Consider the following 17094-nt stretch of genomic DNA (forward strand, 5'->3'; position numbering starts at 1 on the left):
TAACAGCAATACCTCATCAGTGGACCCACTGCCCCCTCTGCTGGAGAGAAATGAGGAACATTTCATAGCCAAGCTTTACAGCCAGTCTACAGCGCTTACAGCAGTACAATATAAACACACAAGACAAAACAGACAAACAAAACAATGAAATCCAATGAAGATTTGAATTTGCTCTGTGAAATTCATGCCTGCATTGAAGGCTTTTAAATATGACACTAACAGGCAACAGAGAAAAGAACAGTACAAAGTAACAGTGATTCAAATTTAAATTAAAACGGCTGGTTGATTGAAACAACCCCTTCTTCCTTCTTTTGAACGTTTGAAAGCATGGTCCTCGTGTCCACCAAGTTTGTGTCAGTGTGACAAGAGAGGGGGAGTGGGAGTGGGGAAACGTTGTGTTAGGGAATCGGGTGAGAATGACTTGTCATTTGCTCTTTGCTTGGTAATGTTGCCAAACGTGTGTTGACAGAGTGGAAACATAATTTACCATTGTATATGTCTTATACAGCTATTCAGCAAGCCATAGGGGCTGAGGGTTGTTAAAAAGTTATTATGGGGAGTGCAGATTGTAGGCAGAACAATACAAAAATAAATAAAGAATTCAAACTCAGAGTTGGGAATCTGCTCCCAGGCTGTTGAGCTCTTCCGGCGAGTGTTTCTCTGCGCCTGCGGCCGACCGGCGGAATGCATTGGAGATCTCATCGAATGTTCGCCCCTTGGTCTCTGGAACTTTGAAGAAGGTGAAGACGAAGAACATGAGCAGCAGCACGGTGAAAATGATAAACACATATGGGCCAGTCAGCTCCTGTAAAAATAGACAGAGAGACACACAGACAGAGAGAGGGCATGAATCACAATTCCCCTAAAACAGTATCGTTAGCATAATAATGATACATTGTGATGTAAAACAAAGTACATTTATTGTTATGTAAAACAAAGTACAGTTATTTCTGTACTTTGGTCAACTTCATCAAACTGTTTCATCTGAATTCATCTTAAATTTCATGTTCACAGTCCCTCGCAGACACAGAGAACCAGGCAGCATCAGACGCACGCAGGCGCAGGTCTGCCGTCTTGCCCAACGCGCCGATACGCCGCTATTCTATTTCTAGGCGCTGCCGCGCAGTGAATGATTTTCCCCAAATGGATGCATCCAGTTGGTCTTACTGTGCGGCACTTCACGCGCGTCAATACTGCGACGTGAGATTTAGACAGATGGATAAAGAAATAACTAAATTTACATGAATTAAAAGATCATGAAAACAGGTCTAAACCTTTTAGAGATACAGAGATTGTTTAGAGATACATCACCAACATCTATACATACACAGTACATGTCCTTGGCTGTGAGAAATCTCTAAAGTAGATTGTAGTATCCATGAGAGACAAGGCCCTGTCACCTGCTACTAGGACTGTCACAATTATTACATAATCGTCTAATCGCAATTATTTGAGGTAATTGCAATTATTTTTGCATAATTGTCATAATCGTTTCCATGTTGAGAAATGTTAATATAGTTTCAAACACTTTCAAAAAGTATTAGAAATAGCAGATCTACAAGCTCACAACGCGTCGCATCTTGTGAGCTTGTAGATCGGCTATTTCTACTATCAATGTTCTTTTTTAAGTATAAAATTGTCAAATATGTCTGTAATATTTTTTGTATATTTAAGTTATGTGTCATGATTGCCATGTGCAACTTCAAAGCCTAAAAGCCAAACCGAAATGTAATTGTCAACAACAAATACACAATTAAATCGTTAATCGCAATTATTTGAGTGACAATTAATCGTCATGTAAAATGTCATAATCGTGACAGCCCTACCTGCTACTGCAAGTGTGAAACTGGTTCAGAAATGGCATTTCACCCAGGCAGCACTCACCTCTACATACTGGAAACCCATGCATTTCACCCAGGCGGCACTCACCTCTACATACTGGAAACCCATGCCCACGATGAAGTTGGCGGTCCAGTTGGAGAAGCCGGCCACGGCAAAGGCTGAGGGCCTGGGCCCCTGGGAGAACAGCTCTGCTACGATGAACCAGGGGATGGGCCCCGGCCCGATCTCAAAGAACGCCACAAAGGCAAATATGGCCACGATGCTAACATATGACATCCATGGCAGCTTTTCCTGAAACACACAGTGTTTACCTTCCATTATTTCACCTGGAAGAAACCATTACTTTACTTACCTGCTAACCGCCGGTATGAATAAACTGTGGTTAGGCATCTTTATTGATTAGCACAGTGGCTGCGACCCCCAAAATACTCATATTTGAACTGGGGACCCCCCCACCCTGACGGGCACTTGGAGTTGTAAGAGTTGAAGCATTACATTTTGCATAACACGGTTTTATTGTTGCGAGGCGTTGTGAGCATGTAGGCTATTTTCACAATTTCTGCCTCTAATATTTGACAATTTGGCCATTGTTTAATTTGTCATTTTAGAGGTCCTAAAAAGTGAAAAAGTCCTCAAACTATCACTTTAGAAATGTGCAGATACCCTCTATACACTCAAATGTTATGTTGGTTCGTTTACTCTTGAGTGAGAAAACAAATGTTGCACATTAAGTTAATCGTCTGGGGACCCACCAAAATTATTTGGGGACCCCCTGGGGGTCCCGACCCATAGGTTGAGAACCACTGGATTAGCACATTTGCAAGACAGAGTATGGGTGTGTGTGTGTGTGTGTGTGTGTGTGTGTGTGTGTGTGTATGTGCGCGTGCGTGCGTGCGTGTGCGCGCGCGTGTGTGTGTGTGTGTGTGTTCATCTTTTTGTGATGAGAAACCTACCAGCAGAGCGAGAGCGATGGTCATCAGAACGGCAGAGAAAGCCATTCCCAGTAACCCCAGCAAGTGTAAGGATCTACGCCCGGCACGCTCCACCACAAACAACTGAGGACAAAACAGACAAGACGGTCAGAAGAAGTCCTACATACTGTATGACTATACATAATAGGCCTGTCCCCGACTAAGGATTTGTAGAGTCAAATCTGATTGGCCGAATATTGCCTATAGTCGACTGTTAGTCGATTAATAGTTTTAAAAACAGCACATCTCGATTATTCAATTAATTAAAAAAAAAGTAAATGATAAAATGATCACTAAGAATATAATCATTGGAACAAAAGATTCTTGTGAAAACCCCAGCTTCAGTTCATTTTATGTCGGGTGATCACGAGTCCACTTGAAAACAAATAGGAAAATAAAAGATTGTTAAGTCTGTACTCACCGAGACCACGGTGAAAGCTGTGTTGACCACACCGGCTCCAATGGTGGCATAAACAGGCTGAGAAACTCCTGCTTTCTCAAAGATGCGGGTGGAGTAGTAGAACACCTAAAATACGGCAAGAACATGCACATAAGATTTCAATGTACAACCTATCATGCGTGTGAGCAGCATGAGGTAAACCGTCTTTTAAATTTAGAACGGGTACACATTATTGTGTATCATTATTTTATGCTTTAACTATTGAAAAATATCAGATATACAAGCTCACAGTGCGGCACCGAGTGCTGCGCTGCAAGCTTGTAGATCTGCTATTTCAGAAAAATGGTGAAAATTTGAATTTTGATGTTTCTATGTCAGCAATCTGGCAAGCCATCGTCCTTTTCACTTAATAACTGGAGCTCAGTCTGTTCTTGAGAGACTACTGTGTCAGTGGTTCTCAAACCTTTTCATGTGAAGGACCCCCAAACTGATATTTATTTGGCCACAGACCCCCATCTCAAAATATCTAGTTCCAGGGACCACCCCCAGAAGCAAAATTTTAGTTACAAACGTTCGCTTTAGAAATACATATATTCAAAGATTTGCACACATTTTCACAACTTTTTCAAAAATAGCAGATCTACAAGCTCGCAGTGCCAGTGCCTCGCAGTGCCTCGCAGTGCCGCGCTGTGAGCTTGTATATCTGCTATTTTTCAATAGTTAAAGCATTCAATAATTCTAGGCCTAAATGGGTTAAGAGGTTCATTAGCCTTCATAACAGAACATAAATAAATAAAACACATGAAAACAGACCACAACACATGGCCGACCCCGCCAGTAGGGGCCGAACCTTGCACAGTGGAGTGTTCATTTGAACCCTCTCTGCACTGTTAACTCACAGCGTTGATGCCGGACAGCTGCTGGGAGAGCTGCAGGACGATGGCAATGAAGATGGGCTGGCGGTAGAGGTGCGAGCGGAACAGCTCGGCGATGGTCACCGTCTTCTCCCTCATCATCTGCCTGGCCTCCTCCTTCATCTCCTGCATGTCGGCGCTCACGTCCGTGGTCCCACGCAGCTTCTTCAGCACTGGAAGGGGCAGACAGGGGTCAAAGAGCTTGCAAACGATACACGGAGGTTACATTTAAAAGTATGTGCATGATTTGCTGACTGCGTAACTTGTGTTACACGTAGCATGTACATTTTGTAAACAAACATGATAAACACAGTGCTGTCGATTGTACTGTAAATAAATGATGTTGTGTGTACACAGGGTTATTATGTGTAATGTAAATGTGTAAGTATTTATCCATTTGCAACTCAAAGAGTGTATAAATGTAACAAAATGGTTATATGTATACACTCAGAGTTAAACCAACACTTAGGGACTGATTGTCTTAAGTACCAGCTCTTATGCCTTAACTTAAAGGCCTGTCCATAATGTCTCCGACCACCAAACTTTTCTTCTGAAAGGTCCGGTTCAACTACAAAATGTCGTCACCCACATCTTCTGAAAAGCATTACCCCGAATTAGAGTTCGGAAAGCTGCACGTCGGAAAGTCGGAACTCTCAGACGGAAAGTTTGGTGGTCGGAGACAGTATGGACAGGCCTTTAAGTTAAGGCATAAGAGCTGATACTTAAGACAATCAAAATAGAGCCCTTAATCTCTCAAGACAGATTCTGATGCTGCGCAAAACAAAACAGAGAAGGCGCTGCTTTTTTCATTTGACGATGGGTTCTCAGATTGAACCAACCCTGAAGATGTTAGGTATTGTTTTGTGTACGTATTCATGAATAAATTATGTCACCTGTCTTGGCCTTGCTCTCCTCGTTCTTGTTGATGAGCAGGAAGCGGGGGCTCTCGGGGCAGAAGGGCAGCAGGATGCACTGCAGCACGGCAGGCAGGAGGGTGAAGCCCAGCAGGTAAGGCCACATGGTAGCATTGCCCAGGAGAGCTTCCATGCCAAACACCTGAAATCAAGAGCAAGAAAATAAGCAAGATAATGCGTCAATACATCAACAACAAATGCATAGGAATATCAATCTAGAAAACAATTACGTAGGTAGACCACGCACCTAATCAGTAAAAACCTTTTGTAAAAGCCTAAAACATGCTAACTAGCTTTCATGTATGGTACATCAAGGGAAGCAAGGTACAGTAAGTCTGGGTAAAAGTGACACTTTCCTCCAAAGTGTCTATCCATGAGCAAAACAGTTTTGGGCGCCTGTTTAATTTCAATTAGCAATTTAGTTTAATTAGCAATTTAATTTCACCATCATAGTTATTAAGATTTTGTGCTAGGGCGATAACAATTTAGTTTTACAATATCACTGTGATTCAGGTGAGCTTTAAGTCCATTAAAAACAGTCTCACCCTATAACAACCTGTATACCCTTACCTAATACAAATAAATACACTTCATATATTTATGCAATTTAGCTACCCACCTGTGCCATCAGGATGCCTATGACGATGCCCAGCTGGTGGAGGGTGCCCAGGGCACCTCTGAGGTTAGTGGGAGCAACCTCACCAACGTACATGGGCACAAAGCCAGTGGACAGACCCGAGTAGAGCCCCACAATAAATCGACCAGCAATCAGCATCTCCCAGGAGCCCGCAGCCTTGGAAGCGCCCATGAGACCTGCAGAGATGAAGGCCAGAACGTTGGCCATCAGCATTGAGTTCCTCCTGTAGGGGATACAAAACAACACATAGAAATAATTGTTGTGGTAGGTAAAGAACAAAAACAGGGCCATTGAAACCCTGGCATTACACCAAGGTGTCACACAAGGACAATCGGTAAACTGTGGTCAATTGACACTGGCTAGTGTTCTCTGTCTCTTGTACACAAGGCAGTCACCAGTGTAAGGAGCAGTGGTTTAAAGTAACTAAGTACAGTACTGTCCTTAAGTACAATTTTGAGGTATTTGTGCCTTACTTGAGTATTTCCAATTTCCAATACTTTGACTTCTACTCCACTACATCTCAGATCCAAATATTGTACTTTTACTCCACTACATTTATTTGTTACTACTTACTTTGTAGATCTGGATTATTATTACAAAACATACATCAACCACTTCAGCCCTATAAAGATTTCAGCCATTTGAGAATAGCACAATGTGTTGCAATGCAACGCATTGTGAGCTTGTAGATCGTCTATTTTCAAAAGATGTTTTATACATTTGAAGACTTGGGACATTCTGCAAAATGAGACTTTTGGTATTTTGAGTACATTTGGATGCCAAAACTTTTGTACTTTTACTCAAGTAAATGTTGAATTCCAGACTTTTACTTGTAAGGTTGCCCTCACACCAAAATACCTATGAGAGTGGAATCCGCGTTCCGCCAATGCATTTCAATGAGAGTGAAGCGGTTTCATGCCAGCAGAGGATTTCTGCAAAAAATGCTCCCTTCTCATTGAAATGCATTGGCGGAACGCGGATTCCACTCTCATAGGTATTTTGGTGTGAGGGCACCCTTAGGGAATCCGCCAATTCATTTCAATGAGAATGGAGTGTTTTTTGCAGAAATCCTCTACTGGCAAAAACACGCTCCATTCTCATTGAAATGCATTGGCGGATTCCACTCTAGGTATTTTGGTGTGTGGGCACCCTAACAGAGTATTTCTATATTATTGCAAATATTTATACTTTTACTTAAGTAACAAAAGTGAGTACTTTTTCCACCACTGGTGTAAGGAGCACCGGTGTATTTACCTTCCAAAGCGGTTGACAAAGAGCCCCACGGAGAAGGAGCCAAAGATGCCGCCGACAGAGAAGATGGCCACAGCCAGGGACCAGAAGGTGGTGAGGCTGGTCTTGGAGATAGGCTCCTGGTAGCGCTCGAACCAAGTCTCATTGATGAACATCTCAATGATCTGTAGAGGGACAACAAAAGGGCAGCGGTGGCCTAAAGGTTAGAGGAGGCTGCTTCTCAGTGTTATAAATGACATTATCGTGTCACGCGTGTTCGAGAAGTTATAGATATTTTCGTACTGTCTCCCGTGGTAACATTAGCGCACAGTTACGGCAATGTCAAGGGAGTACAGAAACCTCAGTAAAAACAATATTTCTGAATATGGATATTTTCCTTTGTGATACGTGAAGTGTGTGAACTGGTGCTTTCTGTTCATCACCTGCGCAGATGGTGTCTTTTCTTGGATCTGTGTGTGTCACTCCACATCTCAAATACATTTTGACATTGTCCTACACTTCTTAGTTAATTTCATAGATTGACCAGTGGAGGGCAGCAGCGTACAGTATGTGATACCTAGCATAATGTAACTTCCTGATACAACCAGAGAGATTAACCCTCCAGCCTGGTGTCAAGTTCCAGACTCTGTTGACAATGACAAATACCCCCTGAGGAGCTTGTGAGTGACCTGTTTTAAGTATCAAACACTGTGTTTGTGTCAGTGTGTTTGACCCCACCCCAGCTCCCAGTCTGGGTCCCGACTCCCGGTAGCTCACTGACGGAGCTCAGATGTCCCACCGCTGGTGGTGAACACCCCTCCACATCCTCTTAGTGTGTGACACACCCTCCCATCCCGCCCATCCCCATTCCCAAATAGCTCTTTTTCTTTTCTTTTTTTAAGATATGTTTTTGGGCTTTTTACGCCTTTATTGATAGGACAGTAGACTGACAGGAAATGGGGAGAGAGACGGGGAGTGACAAGCACAATTCCTGATGAACTCGGAAGATTTGACATTGTGCCGCCAGAATTGTGGGAGACGTAGTCCTCTATAAAGTTGAGCAAGTACTATAGTGTGATGCCTATGGCTATGACTAACACATCTTGCAACTAGTGTTACGAGGCCATGTCAGTGAAACCGATGCCTGAGGAAAGGCGTATCGCATGTCAAGAGTTTTCCTGAGGCTCTGGGCTTTAACTCAAGCCTTACGTTACCATATCGTTTTACATACATCACAAAACCATATACCCCCCCTGGATATCACTAGTTTGTAATCATAGGCCTTGCCCTTATATCACCCATTCTGTATACTGTATGGCTAGCAAAGATAACAAATAATGCTGCCATATGTTTTACGTATGTTATACACAAATAAAAGGCTCGCAAGTCCTTGTAACTTTGTAACACAGACACACATACAACACTGAGAAGCAAAGCGTATGCTGCTTTTGATAAGTTACATAATAATTTGATGTTCTCTCTCTAGGCTTCAATAGACAGTGCAGCCCAAACCACCAGCTGACTCTCCCCTCACAGAGAAACAAACTGTCCATTCATCATGAGTTTTGCCTTGGTGAAAAAGTGTTACTAGTTGTGCACTGCACAGTTAGCTGTTGGCTCGGTAGTCAATGTGCCCAAATTGTGCACAGTTTGTACTGAGTCTGCAAGAAGGAACACCAGCTTAAGTTATATAATCTTATTTCGAGTCTTATGAAATGCAAGACCGAAAGTTCTGCCAGGAAAAAAGAAATAACCTGCCAATTGGCAATGTAAGATAGTTTCAATAGTTTTCCATGCAGAATAACTTGTTATAGTTTTCTCAAGAGCATTCGTAAAACTAGAAAGATGCAATGGGAAATTGCAAGTGTGGTTGCCTTGAGGAGAGTCACACTTGCAAATATCTCTGTATCTGTCAGTGCTTGTCCCTATTCGAGCGGTGCTAACCATTCCGTCCTTGTCCCTTTTATGCCCATATATGGAGAACCATTATGTCATCAATATTAAGCCCATATCTTGGAATGGACATACTGTGTCAGTCTCATGTGGTCTATGATGTCAGACATCTATGATGTCAGTCATCTCCATATTTGGGAAAAGGACATTTTAAAATTAATTCACAAATACATTTATATAAATTAAACTATATGTATATATAACATATGTAACGTATTATGTAACGTATCTCTTAGCAAAATGCAAGGAATCAGTTCCCGATGAAGCCGGTCGATTTGACATAATGGCCCAAGTGCATGCCAACAAAATTGTTGGAAGAGTAGCGAGGCAAAATAACGTTTATCGAGGAAGGGAAAGATGGAATAAAGTCGGACAATTACTATATAGTTAGGTTGGCCTGCAGGCCAGGGGCAACCAGAACAAGCGAAGAGTCACAAAGTGCTTGACAGAAGAATCCACAATTCAAAGATAAAAACAATATATCAGAATAACAATAAATAATGGCATATACGTTAAAATTCAGAGTGCTGGGGATTGAAAGCAGCTTTATAAATGTGAGTTTTCAGAAGGGATTTAAAACGGGGCAGAGATTCAGAAAACCTTATCTGCTTAGGAAAGGAATTCCAGAGTGTCGGGCTCTAAAAGCAAAGGCACGTTCACCTTTTGTTTTCAAGTGGCTCTGAAACGTTCAGCAGTGCTTTGTCTGGATATCTGAATTTGCGGTGTCGCACATAAGGTGGAGTAACTGATACAATATAAGGATATCCATTTGTCCAGAACGGCAGATCCAACTGATATGACCATATATGGGAAAGCCAATATATGGGCATATACTGATGTGATGACATCATACTGTATACCGGTATGTGCATAAAAGGGACAAGGACTGACAGATACAGAGATCTCCATATATGGGCATAAAAGGGACGCAGTTAGACAGACAGATACAGAGATCTCCATATATGGGCACAAAAGGGACACAGACAGATGGGTACTGTGACAAAGGCTCAGACCTATTGGTCGGATTCGGCGGTGTGACGTAGGTGTGAGGGCCGCATATCGCAGCCCGAACTCTAGATGTGAGGGCCGCGTAGCAGCCCGAACCTCTAGTACTGTGTATTTTGCATTGCAGACCTAACCAGTTGCTAGGGCAGGAGCACAGGACAGCAAGCCAGAGGCAGACTCTTGAAGCACAGTATCTAATCAAATCGGTCAACACAGTGCAATGGCCTGCGTCACAGGCAGCATTAGCATCACTCCAGTTCTTATCACCCACTAGTGGTAATCTAAAGTGTTGTCATATTTATGAAAGCAGCAAGGTTGTTGGGGAGGCTGTACCATCAAATCATGTAAGGTTTTCTGACATGGCTGTTGCACTGATGGAACCTGAACTAAACATGGGCATACAGAGAAGGAGATGTTTAGGATGTTTTGTGCAAACCCACTAAGTGGATAAATGCTGTTGGTGTAAATTCAGCGTGAGAGGGCGGATTGGCATTAACCCAATGTGTGAGCGTAAGTAAACTTCTGCATTTTCACCCCACCTCTTTCACCCGTGCTCCCTAAGCTGTTATCCATCACCCAGCCACTCACATGGGGGCCTTTGGGCTCCGCTCGGCTAAGCCCTGTGAAGCTGAGGCTTTGTTAGGGGAACTTGTGTGTTTTGTCAGAGAGGGGGATTAGTGCACCCACCTCCAGCCTAGATTAAATATTAATATGACACCACAGAACATCGGCACAAATGCTGCCGTCTTTATAATCTACACTGAAAAAATATTAACGATGCATTTCCTACTGTAACATTGAGATGCACCACAGTAAGAAATCCCTCAATCCTGTCTCTCATTTATCAATAAGGAAATCAATAAATTCAGAATTCACCTGGGCATTCTCTTCCAATGCTGACTTTTTGGTCTTATTTTATCATATAATGGCAGAGAGGCAGGTGAAACATTTAAAACACAAGCTGGTGGTTTAGGAATATAAGCAGCATGTGCACACAATGGACAGCTGCACCACACCTCGTTAACATTTCCCTAACAAAGCTGGTGATGGCAACACTGCTTTTGCATGGGTTGGTTTCCCTAAACATCATAGCCCTGACAGAGTAATAACATACAGTAGGACCAGTTTAAGATTAAACTTGAAAGTCCCTGATATGGTCCTTTACACTGACAGTGGAAATGTCCTTGTCTCTCTCGATAAGACTAAGAGCAGTTATTATTAGTCCAACCACATCTCTCATATCTCACAAGGCAGGAAACCTCTAGCACTGGGAGCAATGTGTTGGTGCACACAAATACATTAAATACCTACATTACCATTTGCGCATTGTGTGCATTCAATGTTTCTCAATATTCTGTTTAGATTAGAACATATTTCCTTCAAATTAACGAACAATCAAAGGGTACTGCACAAAAAATGGGTGCGTCAGATTAATCTTTCATAATGTGGCTCAGCTGACCTTTTAAGGTAATACATTATAGGCTACTCACAGGTTATACTGTAATAGATAGAGAGAGGATGCCGTCCGTGAGTCTGTTTAGGACAGCTTCTTGGGAAAGTTGATTAAGCATCTCATAGAGCATTTCAGTGTCCACCTTCATGATTTAATGTTGTTAATTGGTGGTTGGACAACTTGCCAACTTTACTCACAAGTGCCCTCTTGTTTGAAAGTGTCTGTGATGTATTCTAACTAATGACACAACTTGTTTTGACTGTTCAATACACAAGTTTATAGCTGGACCGGCGATCTGGCATTTCGACTGCCGACAACTCATAACTCTATACGACAACTTCGCACCAACAACAACTCTCTAATAAAGTGTCTCCCGTTTACAGCGCATTTTACGCATGTTATTATTAACAGGAAATAGGTGTAACTTAACAGCGAGTGTGTTTATGGGAGAGAGAGAAAGAGAGTGAGCGAGATTTGCTGTGAATCTGTGATATTATAATGAACTGGCGTGTCATTGCCAACCGGTCAGGATGTCCGGAGAGATTTATATTTTCACTTCCCATTGATTCTCACCTTTTGAGGGGCATTAATGACACCTGTGTTGTAGCCAAACTGAAGAGAACCGATCACAGCTGTCCCCACAGTCAGCATCAGCTGGAACGTCACTTGCTGCAAGGAGAGACAAAGAGGGAAACAACCAGTTAGGGACTTCCTATTACTCATAAATCAGTAGCGTCACCACTGACACTGACAAGACACTGACCCTGAGGCTGAAGAGGGTGAGGAAGAGGAAGAAGATGAGGAGGAGGAAGATGAAGAGGAGGAGCCTGCAGAAACTGGAGAAGAAGACAATGCTGCTAAGCATCTGGAGACAGATGTATCACATCTGTCAAATGCTAGACAATAGCAAATGTCGTCTGTTCACCAACAATCTCGGTGCTTAACCAAGAAAAATGGAATAAAAAGTAGTAAATATCCTGCTCAATCACTGATATGACACACACACACACACAACATTTTAAAATGTCCCACGTGTAGATGGGAGAGGTATTGAGCTTTAGCACTGTCAGAAATAAATAACATAAAAAAATGTTTTGTTTCTCTGAAGTCAAACTTTATCTATATTTGTTCTTTTGTTTGTTTGTTTGTTTGTTTGTTTTTTGTGCTATGGACCGCCCAGAATAAGTCATGCAGTAATGTAGCTCGAATGTAATCAACAGAGCAATCTCAAGACAGAAGAGAGGAGATAAAGAAGGTGTTGCAGCCAAAATAATAATAATAATAATAATCATGACACCAGGGTTAGTGGCCTGTGGTGCAATAGGACCACACATCCTTAACCAAAATAACCACTTAACCACTTGAACCCCAGCATCCCTGTTTTGAGGGGAACAAAAATAGCCGATGTACATGATGATTTCTAACAGTTCATTTGATGTTTTTTTTCCTGTTTTTTTGCATAGTATTGTCATTAAATGTTTCGATGAATTGAGAAAAAAGAGTACAAAGTTGCAACTGAGGTCTGAAGAGGGTCTTGTCTATCTGCGGCTACAAAAATCATTTGATGGTTGAGAACCCAGGGATTTTCCAGGCAGAGTTGACCGCCTGACTAACTTTGACTGTCTTTGTCTTCACTTCCTTCTCTCTGTAGACGTGCAGTATTAACCAGAACTTCTTAGAAAAAAACTACAGCTCTGACGTGAGTGCTGTTTGGTGGTTTCTCACACCAGACCAACCTACATACTTCCTCATCATGATATTAGATTAAAAAAGTGATGTTCTCTTGCAGCATTTCTCTGAATGCAGCTGTAGTTGTAATCATTAAAATACAAAGTTAAAATAAGTACAATGGACATTGTATTAATTCATGCAATTGCGAGGGCGATTTTACATTTATAATGATGAGCTCTCAGAGGGGGTTGTATGCTTTACTGGAGGACATGAGAGAGACAGAGAGAGAGAGAGAGAGAGAGAGAGAGAGAGAGAGAGAGAGAGAGAGAGAGAGAGAGAGAGAGAGAGAGAGATAATAATAAGCAGCTCCATCTTCTGAGACACCAGGAAATGCATCATCTAAAATCCCCAAGGAGGGCTGCAATGCTGTTGTTTGCAATACAATAAATACTAAAATAGTCTCCCTGACTCTGAAATGTTTAGCCTAAATCTAGTGTTTCCATTTGAGCAGCTGATAGAGAACAGAACTAGGTCTTGTTACAGGGACTTTTCTTAAAAGCTTATTGAAAGGTTTGTGTTTTTTGGAGAGTCCTAGAGTCCTACCACTGATTATTGATGTTTTGACCAATATTCTGTAAACAAGTGCAAAATGTTGTTCATCTGATTAAGGTCTCTATTTCAGAACATTTAACTTATAAGCAAAAAGTAGATACACAAAGTGTACTTTATTTTATTTAACCACAATGATCTTTGAAAATGTTCACCAATAATGACATGCCCAGGAGGACCCTTTGGTGGTAGTTGGGTATTCTGGCCCATTCAAAAGTAAAAGAGTTCCATAAGAAACTGAAGAACTGTCTCTCAGTGTTTCTTTGCATGGGATTCCACTGTTTAACTCCCTGTCAAGGCAGACCTAAGAGCTAAGGACAGTAGATTGGGTTACACAAGGCAACTGCATTTTTGTGAATTCAAGAATTCCTTTCCCGCACAGCTGTACTGTAAGTGGGAGGGGAGCTGGAAAAACTGGCCTCTGTGTTTAGATGCAGACACTCCAGTGTGCTCAGTGTGACGTTGGCTGGATTAGAGCTAAAAATGGGCTGGTCTGAGTGACTCAAAGACACGCCCAATAAACTACACTGAACCTATGGCAACGCTTGTGATGGTGGGGGGCTGGGGTGAACGGGTACATGACTGCGCATTCACACACACACACACACACACACACACACACACACACACACACACACACACACACACACACACACACACACACACACACACACACACACACACACACACACACACACACAAACTTTTGTTGAGGACAAGTCTCTTAAAGGAGCCACGCTCCCTAGTCCCTCCCTAGCAGCCCTACCAGTAAGTGATGTCATTTAAGAGCTCACACTCATTGTTGTTCCAAACAATTAGAAACAGCACTGGTGTCTGGACTGTCGTGAACGCCCTCTTAATCACGTACGCTTAAAGTGACACAGCCTGATGTCTGCCCTGGGACAAGCTGTGAAAGTGGCTACAGTTCCAAAATGTATCACGAGCTCTTTAAGGCAAACAGCTAGAATCTTTTGCAAGCACTCCCTAAATATGGAAATAGTCCAGCAGCTGGAGGAGGTTGTTAGACTGGGGAGGTAGTGTGTTCAATAGAGGTTGTTAGACTGGGGAGGTAGTGTGTTCAATAGAGACACTCTACATGGATGAATACCTTTACCTTTAGCCTATATACGAGGACACCAGCTCACCCCTCAATGTAATAGGCCTGGATAGACAGAGAGAGGGCTATATCATCGCCAGTAAGGCTAAACCATTAAAAGAAACAACTCTAAAAAGTGATTACTGATTGATGACATTCCAAAATTCTTATCACTGTAATTTCTTTCCCACTATCACAAGGAAAAGTTATTTGTCAACCAGATATTCTGTCCTGTTGTGAAGTGGAGATAAAACAAAGCTAAATCTCAACGCAAGACCATAACACTCAAGCATTACACACAAGCGGATGCCGGACACCCAAGCATAACCTAACCTAATCCCAACCACTCATATCTTTAATTTACACAGAGCAGTGCAGCAGTCTATTAATCGACTCCGTCAGATTACGTTTGGAACAACTGCCTGTTCAGGGGCATCCTGTTGTATCGTGCTCACTGCAGGGACAATGAAGGCACACCCTGAAATGCTATAATTACGCTATAATAACGCCTAGCTTACACTAGTATTAGGCCCAAGATAAACTGAACCAGCGTTTCTCCAAGGCAGCTTCCACTGTGTTTACATTTGAAGTAAAATGGCAGATCTGTTTTATCAGACAAACAAATGAGTCCTTGTGAGGCATTTGTAAAGGCCTGGCTCTGGCATCATCATGATGCTTATCTGTATTGTACATTGTAAAGTAAATCGGATTACGGAAGTAGGTAAAGTAGACTTTCCTGATTGATCAATCCCATACTTAAGGTAATGTTAATGTGGTTCACTTACAGCGCTGGTGATCTGATTATAACAACCAGGAATACACTGAACTGCTTTCTCTATAGAGTTTAACAATCCTATTATAAACGATTATAAATTATCTGATTATGGTGTCATTTTACGATTAAACACAAGGCTACATTGAGAATTATTGTAAGTAGAGTATGGACAAGATTTCACAATCTTGACTTTACCGTGGATATTATTCCTGACAACCTGCATTGCCTAGTGGTAAGATGATATTTCTGACTGACGTTGCTGCGAGGCAAAGGGTTAGGGTTATTATTATTATTATTATTCTTTCTCAAGGTCCAGCATACTTTACTGTAACAGTACATCCCATTAAGCATCACAATTAGATAGATTAAACCATTAAGGAGGTGCTAAAACCTTTTAATGTCAAGGACCCCTAGAATTATATGTATTTATTTGACTGCTCAAAATATTTTGTTTCAGGGACTCTGAGAAAGAAAGATTTGAGTTGCAAATATTCGCTTTAAAAATACATATATTCAACGATTTGCAATAAAATTAACGATCTTTCCGAAATAGCAGAGCACAAACTCGCATCGCGGCACTCGGTGTACCTTAGGAAAAGAAAAAAAAATCATGCACCTTATGTGTGTCTGGACTTTGTATACAGACTTGACTGTGCCTTCCTGTTATTTTTGTTCTGTGTTCCTCTTTTCTCTCTTTCCTGTAACTCCATTGTTGACAGCTTGCACACACAAAGAAATGTATACCTGTAATCGTGTGATGTGACAATAAAGTCTGATTCTCAACAATGTACTTGTTCACAAGAGACTGAGCAAGACTAGTCTCCAAATTGTCTCCAGTGTGGGCCAACGTGATACAGCAGGTTATTACACTAATAATACAGAGACTAATACAGAGCTGGTAACAATAACTGTCTGTTTCAGCAGTCCTGTCAGTTCTTTGGATGAATCAGTGACGCGTCAGTGTAGTAGCTTTTTCTTAAAAATGCCAAATATCTAATCTCTAAAACTAAAATAAAAATTCAATCAAAAGTAATATAATCCTCACTATTTGGTAATGCTTTATTAAACGTTTTAAATATATAGACAGAAATATATTTCTGATTCCTATATTTAAAAAAGGTTTTTCTCATTTCCGAGCACTACTGATCCTCCATGCAAATGTCTCCCCTAGAGTTGTGAATGTTAGCAACTTGTGACGTGAAGTGAACTTCAGACACATTGTGACTATGAATGTACCAGTAGATGAGTGCGTCAGTGTGACAACAGGACCGATAGAGAGTCATTTTATTCATAAGCTTCAGCCACTGCATTTTAGATCTGCTCGTGTCTTCTATTCCATTTCCCAGACCTGTCTTGAATAGGCCTGTGCATTTTTGAGCGGTGGTTACACCGTCTCCTATACGTGGCCGTGTGTGTATGCGTCCGTCCGTCCGTGTGTGTGTGTCTGTATGTAGCCTGCAGGCCTGCAGTACCTTTTATGACCACACATGTTAAGGGAGGGGCGCTGTTGTTCAGGCCAGGCCAGACCAGGCACACACACACACATGCACGCACGCACACGCACACACACACACACAGGGGGGAAGGGGGGGGGGGGGGGTAAACCACCGCTCAGTTCACACGG

At 42.0% G+C, this 17094-nt stretch overlaps 1 protein-coding gene across 1 annotated transcript in view; it reads right to left on the bottom strand.

Moving 5' to 3' along the window:
* Positions 1–208: 208 nt before the first annotated feature.
* The window catches only part of slc2a1b (solute carrier family 2 member 1b), a 28898-nt gene continuing 12012 nt past the window's right edge, over positions 209–17094 (bottom strand). The window contains exons 2-10 of the mRNA XM_080727513.1: positions 11893–11988; positions 6933–7093; positions 5661–5901; positions 5021–5183; positions 4113–4300; positions 3235–3339; positions 2796–2897; positions 1930–2133; positions 209–805 (exon numbers count right to left, since the gene is read on the bottom strand). Coding sequence (XP_080583639.1) covers positions 608–805; positions 1930–2133; positions 2796–2897; positions 3235–3339; positions 4113–4300; positions 5021–5183; positions 5661–5901; positions 6933–7093; positions 11893–11988 — 1458 coding nt within the window. The 3' untranslated portion in view covers positions 209–607. The remainder of the gene's footprint in view (positions 806–1929; positions 2134–2795; positions 2898–3234; positions 3340–4112; positions 4301–5020; positions 5184–5660; positions 5902–6932; positions 7094–11892; positions 11989–17094) is intronic.

This window comes from Nannobrachium achirus (assembly GCF_963921795.1).
Source record: "Nannobrachium achirus genome assembly, chromosome: 6".
Taxonomy (NCBI): Eukaryota; Metazoa; Chordata; class Actinopteri; order Myctophiformes; family Myctophidae; genus Nannobrachium; species Nannobrachium achirus.